Source organism: Mobula hypostoma, chromosome 4 (assembly GCF_963921235.1).
Source record: "Mobula hypostoma chromosome 4, sMobHyp1.1, whole genome shotgun sequence".
Taxonomy (NCBI): domain Eukaryota; kingdom Metazoa; phylum Chordata; class Chondrichthyes; order Myliobatiformes; family Myliobatidae; genus Mobula; species Mobula hypostoma.
Window position 1 is genome coordinate 25,998,476 of NC_086100.1, and position 15,986 is coordinate 26,014,461.

The window sequence follows — 15,986 nt, forward strand, 5'->3', positions numbered from 1 at the left end:
TTTGGGGGTTGTACACAGTGAAATGGTCTCATAATATTATTCACATGGCATATACATAAGAGTGAGTGATATTTTGAGCTGATCCACCCTTTAATTTATGCATCAATAAAAAAAAATTTCAAACTTTCTATGTTGTCGATCACTCTCCTTTCTCTGTCACTTGGGAGATGTGAATTACTTATCCGCATGGTATTGAACTACATATTTTACTGTGCTGTGTTTTATTTTGGCCAGGCTCCTTTAAATGATCCTAATGCGTGTGCGTCATTTATGGGACTGAAGCCTTCGACAACCAAAATTCATCTGGTTCGAGCAATATTGGAATCCATAGCCTTCAGGTGTGTGGAAAACAAGCTGAAAATGTTATTTATTTGAACACTTCTGTGGGAAAAAAATAGTATTTCTGGACTGTAATCATTATTTTATTATGTATTAGCAAGCTCTTTAAATGTTTAAAATTAAAACGGATCCTGACCCAGATCTGGGCTGTACCCTCCAATATCCGGACCTGCCTCTCGGTTTTTTTGCACAACCTTACTTTCCATTTTTAATTTTCTATTTATGATTTATAATTTAAATTTTTAATATTTACTATCGATTTGTTATCCAGGGAGTGGGAAGCGCAGAATCAAATATCGCTGTGATGATTGTACGTTCTAGTATCAATTGTTTGGCGACAATAAAGTATAGAAGTATTTAATGATAGAGCCCAGTTTTAGGTAATTGGCTTTTGGATTGAACCTTTTTTCCCGTTTGGTATTGGACGTTTATGTAGATTTGAAATTGCATCACAAGATACCAGTACCAAATGTACTAGAAGGTGGTTAAAGGAGAGGTAAAGGAAATTGCTATCACTAGAAGTTGGAAGGATCAGGAATTCTCTCCTTGTGATGGTGGTTAGAGTAAAAAATTCAAAGAGTTGGGTACACACTGGAAGACCCATAACTAGCAAGACTATGGATTAAGTACATTCATGGCATTGCACTGTATGTAAGTAGACCCTTTGGACTAATTTGTCCTTCTGACCAAGGTGCCTTTGTTCGCTAATCTATTTTGGTCAATACTCCCTAAATCAGGGGTTCCCAACCTGGTGTCCGTGTACCCCTCGGTTAATGGTAGTGGCCCGTGGCATAAAAATGATTGGAACCCCTTAGATGAACAGTCCTTCCTTTCCCTGTTACTGTAGCTCTCTTTTTTAAACCGCCACATTCACAATGTCAACTTCCAGTATTGTGAATTCTCTGTGATTCTGCAGAGAAACCATTTTATGATTGTCTTCATTTCCAAATGCTAAACTGCAAATTTATAACCCTAGTCTTTGGCAAGATCATGATCAACATACCTCTAAACCATTCTGAATTTTATTTCCAGAACAAAAAGCAATAAGGAACTATTGAGACTGACCATTTTGAGCCATTCATCTAGCCATGGCTCTCTGAACAATGTTGCAGTTCTGGGTCTCAAACTCCCATAAATTCTAATCATATGCACACATGATTAGCATGTACACAATTGTTTTTTGGTTGCTCGCAGATCATCCTTTACTGGAATGCAGACTTGGGACCAAGTTCTGTCATTACTGCTGAAGCTGCTCTTGTAAACATAATTCCATTATTTCCTTCCACATAACTCCCAATAATGATTCTTCATTATAGATCATTTGCTCTAGTTTAGCAATAGAACTTGGCCAAAAGTCTGTTAGTTTTCTGTATCTTTTCCTCCTTCATTAGAAGATTACTACAAGTTCGGAAATGTTTAATCTCCTTATTGAATTTAATGTAGTTTCTTGTCACAGTGATGACTGGCAGTCTTACTTGTGGAAATATAAACTTAAAATATACCAAACAAATATAACTGAACTCCAGCTGTTAGCATATGCAGAGCCGCTTCACATAAGCCACTGCAACCTTCTGACTTGCAGAAAATTTGAATCTGTTGCTTCTAATGGTAAAATTCCACAGCAAATATGTACCATGCTTCCCAATCCCTTAAAAGGGAAGTAATATCTAGACTCTCAAGTGAACAAAATTTGAAAATACTCTAAATTTTATTGGTACTTTAAAAAATAATTTAATATTTTCTCTAAATCCTTTCCATATTTAGTGACATTTTTGCCATGTTTGTTTTATATATAGGAACAAGCAACTATATGATACAATGCTGAGAGAAATCCACATTCCAATTACACATATCAGGTAATCTTTATCTGAATTTCAGAGCACTGCTTTTAGTGTTTTTTTAAACACAATCAATTCCGAATTTTATAACTAACTCGCAAAAGCTACTGATATCAACGAGGAAAATGTCCAGCATTTACTTTAATAATGCCAAATAAATTCCTTCTGAGATGGTAGCTCTTGATATTGCATTATTTTTGCTGATATTTATTTTATTATACACAGAGCCAATGGTGGTATATGTAACAACCAGTTTGTCATGCAACTTACAACAGATCTGCTCACCTGCGACATTGAGAGACCTAACCGAGTGGATATGTCCTGTCTTGGGGCAGCTTTTTTAGCTGGCCTTGCCATTGGTACGTCAATTTTGAATTTGGATAACATTTCATATTAAATTTCAAAGTAAATTTATCAAAGTAGAGGGCAGTTTGCTCAGGAGAGCACCTGCAGAGTCGCCAGTTGCTGGTGCCATCTTACATCTCAAGTACATGCATGTCACCATATAGAACTTAGAGATTCATTTTCTTGAGGGCATACTCAATAAATCCATAATAGAATCAATGAACGATCACACCAACTTGGGCGTTCAACCACTGTGCAAAAAAACAACAGTGAAGATATTAAAAAAAAAGCAATAAATATTGAGAACATGAGACAGAGTCCTTGAAAGTGAATCTATTGATTGTGGGAGCATTTCAATGATGGGGGAAGTGACTTATCCCCACTGGTTCAAGAGCCTGATGGTTGAGGAGTAATAACAGCTCTTGAATCTGGTAGTGAGAGTCCTGAGACTCATGTACCACTGCAGTGAGAAGAGCATGTCCTGGGTGGTGGGGGTTTCTGATGATGGATGCTGCTTTCCTGCGACAACACTTCGGGTAGATGTGCCCAGTGGTGGGGAGGGCTTTACCTGTGTTGGACTGGGTGGTATCACAACTTTTTGCAGGATTTTCTGTTCAAAAGCATTCATATAGAATGTCAATTACTTTTGCAAATCAAACTTTATCCACCTAGTCCTCTGTCAAATGCTTTTGCAGGAAAGTTTCAATTGTATTGCAATTCTGATAATGCAGTTAAAACTTCACATTCAATTCATTTATGAGTACAGTACCTTGTGTAAACTTTTGCATGAGATTAGCAAGATCCACACGTTTTAACTTTCATAGATTGCTACACCAGCCACCATTATATAGTTGAGTTGATTGTGATCAATAATAGGCATTCTATGAATGACTCCTTAATCTGTTACTTGCTTTTACAAGCAGTCAATTTGAAGAGCCTACAGTTATTATAACTCCCTTGGTAATTAGGATGAATAGTTTTTAAATGCAAAAAGACTGCTGATACTGGAACTCTGAAATAAAGAAAATGCTGGAAATATTCAGCAGATCAGGCAGCATTGTGGGGTAGCAAAGCTTATTTCCGGTTGGTGACTTTTTAGCAAAATTCATGATCAAACATGATGGACCGGGGAACATATGAATCTTGCTATTCTGATGCGAAAGCTTACACAACACTGATTGTATTTATTTTTTTCTTTACAGGATAGACATCTTATTAATATTGTTTAATACTGTTACAGGATACTGGGATAGCAGAGAAGAATTAAAGAAGATTAGATCTGTGGAAAAGATCTTCAAACCACAGGCTGTGCCACATCATTATAAAACCACATTAGAAAACTGGCAAATGGCTGTAAGACGATCCATGGATTGGTACAATAAAACAAAACAGAAGTGATTTGTTTTACTTGAAGATAGCACTGACAGGTTTATTGTAAAGATTCCAAGTACACTTAAGACTTGCATTGCTAAGTCTAAGAAGCGAAAATGGACTTGTGTAATTCCGCCTTCAGTTTTGTTGTAGAAATTGCTGTGGGAATGCTTGCGAATGTAAAACCAATTGTGCCTCCAACAAAAGGTAAAAATACTGAAATTCATGTTTCATTATTTCTAATTCTCCCCCTGTACCATCTGTCATTACCTATAAATGGTCCATTCAAAATGGTGAAATCTAGTCCAAGTCAATGCAACCTGTGTACAAGGGACTTAAACTTGGGACCATTTGGTGAACATCAGGTGTTTTGCCTTTTCCACATGTTGATTCCTTTGATTGTTGTAATCCTTGTTGATGGAAGAATATTTTGAGTTGTGTTTTTTTTTACTAGCATTGTATTTCTAATTCCACTGTGTGACTATAATGATGATTGCACTTCACTAGTACTTTCAAACATTTTGGAACTTTAAGGTTGACGGAGGGGTTATATAGATGTGTTTTATGATGAACAACAAATAATACTTGCAAATGGCTGTCAGAGTATCGAGTATTTGAATAACTAAGTTCTTTATTGATGCCATCCAAATGATAGAATTTATATAATGAAAGTTTACAAATTACCAAAATGTGCCTTAAGCTTTTCACTATAATCAATTGCATAGGGTTTTTTTTTGTCAAATGGAAAATAATTTGTTTAAGCGGCTGAATTATGACTTGCCAAAAAGCTATTTGGAAATGAATAGAGATGAGATTTTTTTAATTTATAACCTTGTATGTTAAAGAAAAGATAATTTGTTAAAGTGTCAATTTTTGAACTAGTTAGGTCATCTTCAAAATAGTTGAACTCCAGAAATTTAAGGAGCAGGTAATGGCAAGGTTATGACAATACTTGTAGGTTAAGTTCTTGGGGTTATGAAACTTAATTGAAGTAGTGACTTAATTATATACTCTTGTTCCTGATACACTAACTTTTTTTTTCCAGTTTGTGACCAGTGATCCACAGAAGATGACTTTTAGTTCTAATTAGAGCCAGGCATTCTAATCTTTTTTGCTGATCCTCCATTTATACAGTAATTAAATGTAGCATCATTAAAAAAAATAGTGCTGCTACTGGGAAGGATAAGATTATGATTTCTCAAATTCCTGTTGAATGCCATTGTTTAGTTTCACCCTCATATTGGGTGGAGATTTTGTAGAGTAATTCTGTCTTAAATCAAAGTTCAGTGGACTCCTCATTCCGGACTGCTCTTGTACAATGACTTGAACACTTCAAAACGCCAAACAATTTTCCTCTTTGGCCTCTGTCGGGAATGAAATGCGGACTTGTTCTATTTTTAGGAGCTCCCTGCACCACACCTTTTAAGAAGTATTTTAAAGATGCCTTGTGATCAAGTAAAATGTGACTTTGAGTCATTGTAAGATTAAATGATTCTGACTAAACTGGTGTTTTCTCGTTTTGATTTAATGTTAATTAGATCCAGAATTGTAGCGTTCTCGTGAAGCCACCTACTGTTACCATTCACTGTTTTGCTTTACAAATAGGTGTAAAGAATACTCATGCAGGAGTAAACAAAAGATTTGGATTTAGTGTCCATTGGAAGTTGGTTAGTATTGTAACATAAACCCGTGAAAGCCAGTTATTCTACACCAGTTTCTATCAACTAACAATATGAAAGTACACATTTGTTTTTATATTGTTCAAATCAAGTCCAATTGTCATTCAAACCATACATGGATACAGCTGAATGAGACCGCATTCCTGAGGCCAAGGTGCTAAAACATGCGCATTCAAAATGCAAAAAAAAACTGGCATGTAAACAAGCACATTTCCTAAACTATGTCCACACTTGACCAGATAATTTTCAAAACACCGGTTTCGTGTAAAAACAATAGGTGTCCACACCAGGCGTTTTTGAAAATATCTCTGTCCACATTAAAACCGGCAAATCTCCAATTCGGCATGCGCAGGACACACAGAAAACAAGCGACGAGGAAACGGTATACTTGGTGCACGTTTGTCCAGTTACAGACTAGAAAAACTTAAAAGGAAATTGCCAAACGAAAGACTTGGTGCGCGTTTGTCCAGAAACATTTCATAGAACATAGAATAGTACAGCACAGTACAGGCCCTTCGGCCCACAATGTTGTGCCGACCCTCAAACCCTGCCTCCCATATAAGCCCCCACCTTAGATTCTTCCATATACCTGTCTAGTAGTCTCCTAAACTTCACTAGTGTATCTGCCTCCACCATTGACTCAGGCAGTGCATTCCATGCACCAACCACTCTGAGTAAAAAACCTTCCTCTAATATCCCCCTTGAACTTCCCACCCCTTACCTTAAAGCCACGTCCTCTTGTATTGAGCAGTGGTGCCCTGGGGAAGAGGCGCTGGCTATCCACTCTATCTATTCCTCTTATTATCTTGTACACCTCTATCATGTCTCCTCTCATCCTCCTTCTCTCCATAGAGTAAAGCCCTAGCTCCCTTAATCTCTGATCATAATGCATACTTTCTAAACCAGGCAGCATCCTGGTAAATCTCCTCTGTACCCTTTCCAATGCTTCCACATCCTTCCTATAGTGAGGTGACCAGAACTGGACATAGTACTCCAAGTGTGGCCTAACCAGAGTTTTAAAGAGCTGCATCATTACATCGCGACTCTCAAACTTTATCCCTCGACTTATGAAAGCTAACACCCCATAAGCTTTCTTAACTACCCTATCCACCTGTGAGGCAACTTTCAGGGATCTGTGGACATGTACCCCGAGATCCCTCTGCTCCTCCACACTACCAAGTATCCTGCCATTTACTTTGTACTCTGCCTTGGAGTTTGTCCTTCCAAAGTGTACCACCTCACACTTCTCCGGGTTGGACTCCATCTGCCACTTCTCAGCCCACTTCTGCATCCTATCAATGTCTCTCTGCAATCTTTGACAATCCTCTACACTACAACACCACCAACCTTTGTGTCGTCTGCAAACTTGCCAACCCACCCTTCTACCCCCACATCCAGGTCGTTAATAAAAATCACGAAAAGTAGAGGTCCCAGAACAGATCCTTGTGGGACACCACTAGTCACAATCCTCCAATCTGAATGTACTCCCTCCACCACCACCCTCTGCCTTCTGCAGGCAAGCCAATTCTGAATCCACCTGCCCAAACTTGCCTGAATCCCATGCCTTCTAACTTTCTGAATAAGCCTACCGTGTGGAACCTTGTCAAATGCCTTACTAAAATCCATATAGATCACATCCACTGCACTACCCTCATCTATATGCCTGGTCGCCTCCTCAAAGAACTCTATCAGGCTTGTTAGACATGATCTGCCCTTCCCAAAGCCATGCTGACTGTCCCTGATCAGACCATGATTCTCTAAATGCCTATAGATCCCATCTCCAAGAATCTTTTCCAACAGCTTTCCCACCACAGACGTAAGGCTCACTGCTCTATAATTACCTGGACTATCCCTACTACCTTTTTTGAACAAGGGAATAACATTCGCTTCCCTCCAGTCCTCCGGTACCATTCCCGTGGACAACAAGGACATAAGATCCTAGCCAGAGGCTCAGCAATCTCTTCCCTTGCCTCGTGGAACAGCCTGGGGAATATTCCAACAGGCCCTGGGGACTTATCCGTCTTAATGTATTTTAACAACTCCAACACCTCCTCTCCCTTAATATCAACATGCTCCAGAACATCAACCTCACTCATATTGTCCTCACCATCATCAAGTTCCCTCTCATTGGTGAATACCGAAGAGAAGTATTTACTGAGGACCTTGCTCATTTCCACAGCCTCCAGGCACATCTTCCCACCTTTATCTCTAATCGGTCCTACCTTCACTCCTGTCATCCTTTTTCCTTCACATAATTGAAGAATGCCTTGAGGTTTTCCTTTATCCTATTTGCCAAGGCCTTCTCATGCCCCCTTCTTGCTCTTCTCAGCCCCTTAAGCTCCTTTCTTGCTTCCCTATGTTCCTTAATAGACCCATCTGATCCTTGCTTCCTAAACCTCATGTATGCTGCCTTCTTCCACCTGACTAGATTTTCCACCTCACTTGTCACCCATGGTTCCTTCACCCTACCATTCTTTATCTTCCTCACCGGGACAAATTTAGCCCTTACATCCCGCAAGAGATCTTTAAACATGGACCACATGTCCATAGTACATTTCCCTGCAAAAACATCATCCCAATTCACACCTGCAAGTTCTAGCCTTATAGCCTCATAATTTGCCTTTCCCCAATCAAAAATTTTCCTGTCCTCTTTGATTCTATCCTTTTCCATGATAATTATAAAGGCCAGGGAGCAGTGGTCACTGTCCCCCAGATGCTCACCCACTGAGAGATCTGTGACCTGACCCGGTTCATTACCTAGTACTAGATTTAGTATGGCATTCCCCCTGGTCGGCCTGTCCACATACTGTGACAGAAATCCATCCTGGACACACTTAACAAACTCTGCCCCATCTAAACCCTTGGAACTAATCAGGTGCCAATCAATATTAGGGAAATTAAAGTCACCCATGATAACAACTCTGTTATTTTTGCACCTTTCCAAAATCTGCCTCCCAATCTGCTCCTCTGTATCTCTGCTGCTACCAGGGGGCCTATAGAATACCTCCAATAGAGTAACTGCTCCCTTCTTGTTCCTGACTTCCTCCCATATTGACTCAAAAGAGGATCCTGCTACATTACCCACCCTTTCTGTAGCTGTAATAGTGTCCTTGACCAGTAATGCCACCCCTCCTCCCCTTTTTCCACCCTCTCTATTCCTTTTAAAGCACTGAAATCCAGGAATATTGAGAATCCATTCCTGCCCTGGTGCCAGCCAAGTCTCTGTAATGGCCACTACATCATAATTCCATGTATGTATCCAAGCTCTCAGTTCATCACCTTTGTTCCTGATGCTTCTTGCATTGAGGTACACACATTTCAGCCCCTCTACCTTACTGTCTTCAGACCGTTTATTCTGCTTCTCTTTCCTCAAAGCCTCTCTGTATGTTAGATCTGGCTTTACTCCATGCACTTCTTTCACTGCTCTATCGCTCTGGGTCCCATCCCCCTCGCAAATTAGTTTAAACCCTCCTGAACCAATATAGCAAACCTACCTGCAAGGATATTGCTCCCCCTCGAGTTCAGGTGCAACCCATCCAATCTGTACAGGTCCCACCTTCTCCAGAAGAGATCCCAATGATCTAAAAATCTAAAACCCTGCTCCCTGCACCAACTCCTCAGCCACGCATTCAACTGCCATCTCCTCCAATTCTTACCATCTCTGTCACGTAGCACTAGCAGCAATCCTGAGAACGTCACCCTTGAGGTCCTGTTCTTCAGCCTTCTGCCTAATTCCCAAAACTCACACTTCAGGACTTCATCCCTCTTCCTGCCTATGTCGTTGGTCCCAACATGTATCATGACTTCTGGTTGCTTTCCCTCTCGTACCAGGATGTCGTGCACCCGGTCAGGGACATCCCAGACCCTGGCACCCGGGAGGCAACATCCAATTTCCTGCAGCCATAGTCTCTTCACCGATGAAAGGGACGACAGCTACAACTAAATGCAAAAGGCTTGTTACTAGGCGAAAGTGAAATTTGCTGTTACCTCATTTGTTTGCCTTTTGCCATGTCTTTGTGTATTACATTGCTGTATTTAACATGTGCAATAAAATGAGTTACTGGGCAAAAGTGACAATTGCATCTATTGAATGTTTGCACATACATTAATAAAGCACCTTGTTAAATGTATAAAACATGTCTGCATCAGTGTTACCTTGTATTTCCATACAATGTTACATTAGGCTGTTACACATCTATTGTCAGATGTTGTTGTGGTGTTGGAGGTTGCGTTCAAGAAAACAATGAAATGCCGCGCTGCCGCCACCATTTGTTCCGGCACCTCATGACAGCGTTTTTAAAGTTAGCCGGTTACCCCGTACACACTACAACGGCCAACTGGCGTTTTCAGATTTAAACACTCTAGAGGGTGTTTTAGAACAGCTCCGTTTTTGGGGGAGGAAAACACCGTTTCAGTGTGGAGGGAGGGTCAAAACGAAGAGGAAAAGCTTAGGTTACAGATTTATCCGGTCTAGTGTGGACGTAGTCAGAGACCCGGAGTGACAAGTCTTGCAAATTGATGGTTCCCAGTAATCCAGCCTGTCATTCCACTCATTGAACACCAGAGGGCAGCACCAACACAGCATGGATGCCATGCTACACTGGACTGCAGCAGCAGGCAAGCCCACGGCTTGAGGCCTAGTCTGCACTACAAACGACACTATGCTGCTGCCTCGCCACCAAACTAGGGAAATCGGCCTGCGGCAATCAACATCCAACAAGCAATTGCAAGAGAAAATCCAAGACTGTTTCACTGCACGCCACCTTTGCACTCAAGGTCCAGTTCCTTCAAGCAGCAACGTGCTCTGCACCCAAGTCAGCTCCTCTGAACCTAATCTGGCTTGCCTGGCAGCCCAGCCAGCCACACTCTCCTCGGAACAACCAGCTGGTACTCCAAATAATGAACAGATCGCTGAGGTGGTAGATCTGCTGTACTCATAGTTATTGGAATTCAGTATAGACTTATGATCATTCAAAAACACATTTAACAAAGAAAAGAACACCTTTGGTTGGCCCCCAAGAGGCTGCTGAGTGTGTATGCACTGCTTTCTTACTGTCTTTCTTATCTGATAAAGTGCTATTTCTGTTCTTGAACAGCACTGGAAAGAGGCCTTGAAAGGGAAGTGTCTATCACAATGAGTGGTTGGACAGGCTCTTTTTTTCTTGAGTGAACCATCCTGAGGAATGAAGTCCACATGCAAATGAGAAAATCTGCACGTGCTGGAAATCCAAGCAACACACACAAAATGCTGGAAGAACTCAGCAGGCCAGGCAGCATAGCATCTATGGAAAAGAGATGCTTCTGACGTTTCTGGCCGAGACCCTTCAGCAGGACTGGGGAAAGAAAGAAGAGTAGATTTAAGGTGGGGGATGGGAGGGAGAATCACAAGGTGATAGGTGAAACTGGGAGGGGAGGGGCGAAGTAAAGAGCTGGGAAGTTGATTGGTGAAAGATGCAGAGCTGGAGAAAGGGGAAACCTAAGAGGACAGAAGGCCATACAGAAGAGAGAAAAGAGGGGAAATGAGCACCAGAGAGCGGTGATGGGCAGGCATGGAAATAAGGTGAGAGAGAGAAATAGGGATGGAGAATAGTGAAGGAGAGGGTGGGGGGCATTAGTGGAAGTTTAAGAAATTGATCTTCATGTCATCAGGTTGGAGGAATACAAGGTGTTGTTCCTCCAACCTGAGTGTGACCTCATTGTGACACATCCACATGACTGCCTTTGCCAAAATATCTGTGGCATATTGAATTTCATCTGTCTATATGGACTCCTATCTTTCCAGCAAGGGATACTCTCCATTCTGTAGTGCAGTGTTTCTCCTCAGATTAAAAATGGAACTGGCCACATGCAATGGTCCATCCATAATGTAGTGTTGGTCTTTAGTGTCGCATCAGCATGTACATCACTACAAGCTGCAGCAGTGAGGGAAGAAACCTCTTGGGCATCTATAGAAATGAACTGTCGACCTGGCGAAGTAGCAGCATAAAAGAGCAAAAGCAACCTTCCATTGATGAGATTAAAGCTCTGCCATCCGGTCACATCGAGTTGTAAATAGAGAAGATAATTAAACAGATCCTGAAAGAGAAGGCCCAAGCATTTACCCAGCCTCAATGGTGGCAAGGCTCTGTAATATGAAAGCTAAAGATGAAGGTTAAGCATTTGTAACCATGTGCATCCAGAACTGCTGAGCAGATGATGCATCTTGGGTTTCTCCTGAGCCTACACAGAATCCAATCTTCAACTGATTTGATTCACTTTATATAAGATGAAGACATAGCTGATGGAAAGTTATAGGAGCAGACACCATTCTGCCTGTAGTGCTTCTGGTCAAACTGCTTTAACATTGGCATCTGCTAGACAGGTAGGAAAGACATTGCCCCGCAATCCCAGAAATATCCTTCAAGAGTAAGAGAAAAGCAGACTAGGTAATGATTACCCAATGTAATCATTGGCTTTGTCACATGATTTGGCCATGTGGCAATGACTTTGTCACATGTGAACATAATTATCTGCAGCTTAATGTGAAAAAGACGAAGGAGCTGGTGGTAGACCTGAGGAGAGCTAAGGTACTGGTGACCCCTGTTTCCATCCAGGGGGTCAGGGTGGACATGGTGGAGGATTACAAATACCTGGGGATACAAATTGACAATAAAGTGGACTGGTCAAAGAACATTGAGGCTGCCTACAAGAAGGGTCAGAGCCATCTGTATTTCCTGAGGAGACTTTAACATCTGCCGGACGATGCTGAGGATGTTCTATGAGTCTGTGGTGGCCAGTGCTATCATGTTTGCTGTTGTGTGCTGGGGCAGCAGGATGAGGGTAACAGACACCAACAGAATCAACAAACTCAGTCGTAAGGCCAGTGATGTTGTGGGGATGGAACTGGACTCTCTGATGGTGGTGTCTGAAAAGAGGATGCTGTCTAAGTTGCATGCCATCTTGGACAATGTCTCCCATCCACTACATAATGTACTGGTTAGGCACAGGAGTACATTCAGCCAGAGACTCATTCCACCGAGATGCAGCACGGAACGTCATAGGAAGTCATTCCTGCCTGTGGCCATTAAACTTTACAACTCCTCCCTTGGAGGGTCAGACACCCTGAGCCAATAGGCTGGTCCTGGACTTATTTCATAATTTACTGGCATAATTTACATATTGCTATTTAACTATTTATGGTTTTATTACTATTTATTATTTATGGGGCAACTGTAACGAAAACCAATTTCCCCTGGGATCAATAAAGTATGACTATGACTATGATGAATAGCAGGTGGTATAGATGGAAGCATTTATCCTCTGTTAGCATCCTTGCTAATACCCAGGTTGGTTTATTCAAGGATCAAGTTTAATAGGTTATGACAGGTTTAGAAAGCAAAGATGGGGGAAGATCTGAACCGAATATACATATGTTGGGTGGACTGGTTGAATCCAAGAAACTTTTCTCTGCAATTTATGTGATGTTGTTTTCATAAAATACAGGAAAATATTTACAAATTTGCAGAATGGTTGTATATTGGCAAATGAAGATCTTTAAAGATCAGTACAAGATCATTCATTTAAAATATTTCCTCCAAAGATATGTTAATGGAATGGGAATATCTCAAGCTAAATATACACAGATAAGAAAAAGTCATTAGGACCATGCAAAAGCTAAGAAATCATTGCTGGAGGGATGGAATTGGGAAAGATAAGTTATAGTGAACTTCTGTAGATCTTTGATTAAATTGCTCATGCAGAGTTTTCACCTCGATGCCATCGAAAAGTGCTGATGAACTGACAAGAATTTATTAAAAGATATCAAAACCAAGAACTTCAAAAGAGACAAGTATGAGCAAGTCTAGAGTACGGCTTGAAGAAAGAACTCCAAGATTATCGAATGACTCAATAGGGTGAAATGAAAACCAATGAGTATAATTATACTTAAATGTAAAAATTTGCTTCTTCCTGGAAACTGGAAATTTTAAAAATAGCTGGAAACACTCTGCAGACCGGCAGTGTTTGTGCAAAGAGAAATTGAATTAATATTTCAGATCCAACTCCCTTAAGCAGAAGTGTAAATACAAGGTTTGATACAAGACTGAAGAAATTACTCCTTCGAGCCTTTGGCTAATCACTGTTCAAAGCAGAGAAGAATGGAATTAGCACCTGCAAGCTATGCTCTGGGAGCAGAGAGAAGCCCTATTTAAGTGGAAGAAGGTGTGTCATCTCACAAACCACCCACCTGCCTACCCCACAAGCCACACTGGTCCATCTGTGGAAGAGTCTTAGGTCCCACATTTACCTCATTAGCACTTCAGAAACCATGTAAGATGAGCAATTAATTGAATCAAAGAATGGTTACAACATGAGTCCATTCGGCCCATCATCCATGCTAGCTGTCTAACTGATGCCATGCTAGTTCAACTTCCCGCTTCTCCAATTCCTTGCAGGTTGCATTGACCATCTGCAGTACTGTGCAAAAGTCTTAAGCACACACATACTGTATATCTAGGGTATCCAAGACTTTTGCACCGTACTGTAGTAATTTTATGTGTTGCGTTGTACTGTTGCCACAAACAAAAAATCATGACGCGAGTCATGATAAACCCGATTCTGACATGGGTCTCTTGTGAACTGAGAACGGGAAGGGGGCAGGGAGAGAGGAATCATGGTTGGGGAAAGACGGAGGGAGCAGGAAGCACCAGAGAGATGTTCTGTATTGATCAATAAGCCAATTGTTTGGAATCAAATGACCTGGCCTGGGGTCTCAGGGCAGGGTGTGTCTGCAGCCGCTCCACCCCTGGCATTCTCCCTCTGCCACATATCCCGCAGCACTCCACCCTCTCCATTCGCAACATCCTTTGCTCCAGCCAAATTTACAAACTTTCCCTCTGCTCCATGTTGACAAATGTAGTACTGTGCAAAAGTCTTAAGACCCCTTATCTAAGAATTTTGCATGGTACTGTATTTACCTAAATTTGTCTTGGAAGCCTAGAACATAGAGTAGTACAGCACATTACAGGCCCTTTGGCCCACAATGTTGTGCCGACCCTCAAACCCTGCCTCCCATATAACCCCCAACTTAAATTCCTCCATATACCTGTCTAGTAGTCTCTTAAACTTCACTAGTGTATCTGCCTCCACCACTGACTCAGGCAGTGTATTCCACACACCAACCACTCTCTGAGTAAAAAACCTTCCTCTAATATCCCCCTTGAACTTCCCACCCCTTACCTTAAAGACATGTCCTCTTGTATTGAGCAGTGGTGCCCTGGGGAAGAGGCATTGGCTATCCACTCTGTCTATTCCTCTTATTATCTTGTACACCTCTATCATGTCTCCTCTCATCTTCCCTCTCTCCAAAGAGTAAAGCCCTAGCTCCCTTAATCTCTGATCATAATGCATACTCTCTAAACCAGGCAGCATCCTGGTAAATCTCCTCTGTACCTGTTCCAATGCTTCCACATCCTTCCTATAGTGAGGCGACCAGAACTGGACACAGTACTCCAAGCCTGGCTCTCTCACTTCAGCAGGCAAAGATTCTACATTCCAAACACAGTGCAAATATTTCCCCTTCAAGTTGTCCCTAATACTCTATATTTTACACCTTTGGCCTCTATTCTTTGAACTATCCACAACAACAGGGACAGCCTCTACTCTGTCATAACCCATTATCATTTTATAAAATTCTGTCAAATCTTCCTTTCACCTTCTCTGAATAAAACTGTCCCAACGTCTGTAATATATCCTTGCATCCATGGCTCAAAGGATGAAGAACAATTCTCAGAAATCTTTTCTGGATCCACTCAAGTGGCTTTATTTCTATATGATGGAGTAGCAGAGCAGATTCAATGGGCTGAATGGCCTAATTCTGATCCTGTGTCTCACGGTCTTATAACAAGTAAACCTGAATTGAACACAATGTTCCATTTGAGGCTAGATCAGTTTACTGAGCCCTATCATGACTTACCTGTTTTTATACTTTGTGCCTCAATTAATGTCATAACCATCTCTCCCGCATCTGGAAAAGCACAGCAGTGGGGCTCAGGATGTCATAAGCATCTTGAAGTATACTTGTGGCAAGTTCACTGGGTTTTACTTATTGAGCGTCACAGGAAAAGTCAGTGCCAAGGTTCTCAGCTGCTTTCCCTCGGAGGCCAATGCACTGATCCCTGAAACTTAATGCAGATTACATTCTTCAAGAGGTTCTATAGATTTCAACAGCTTGTTCTCTATATCATACTGCCCAGGCTTGTGTACATACACAGCTGTGATGCAACATTCATGGTCGACCCTGACCAGCGGAGGCTTCATCATTGACAGAAATGATTTTTACTTACATTGTCACCAAGAAAAATATGTAGGGAGTAATGCCAATCACAGTACATATACTTCCGTGACCTCACTAAAGTATTTGACTCGATCAAAGGAG

General features: G+C 41.3%; 1 protein-coding gene across 1 annotated transcript in view; it reads left to right on the forward strand.

Moving 5' to 3' along the window:
* The window catches only part of gk5 (glycerol kinase 5), a 92,025-nt gene extending 86,611 nt beyond the window's left edge, over nt 1–5,414 (forward strand). Inside the window, exons 13-16 of the mRNA XM_063045424.1 lie at nt 235–338; nt 2,136–2,195; nt 2,403–2,536; nt 3,763–5,414. Coding sequence (XP_062901494.1) covers nt 235–338; nt 2,136–2,195; nt 2,403–2,536; nt 3,763–3,920 — 456 coding nt within the window. The 3' untranslated portion in view covers nt 3,921–5,414. The remainder of the gene's footprint in view (nt 1–234; nt 339–2,135; nt 2,196–2,402; nt 2,537–3,762) is intronic.
* Nucleotides 5,415–15,986: the final 10,572 nt, after the last annotated feature.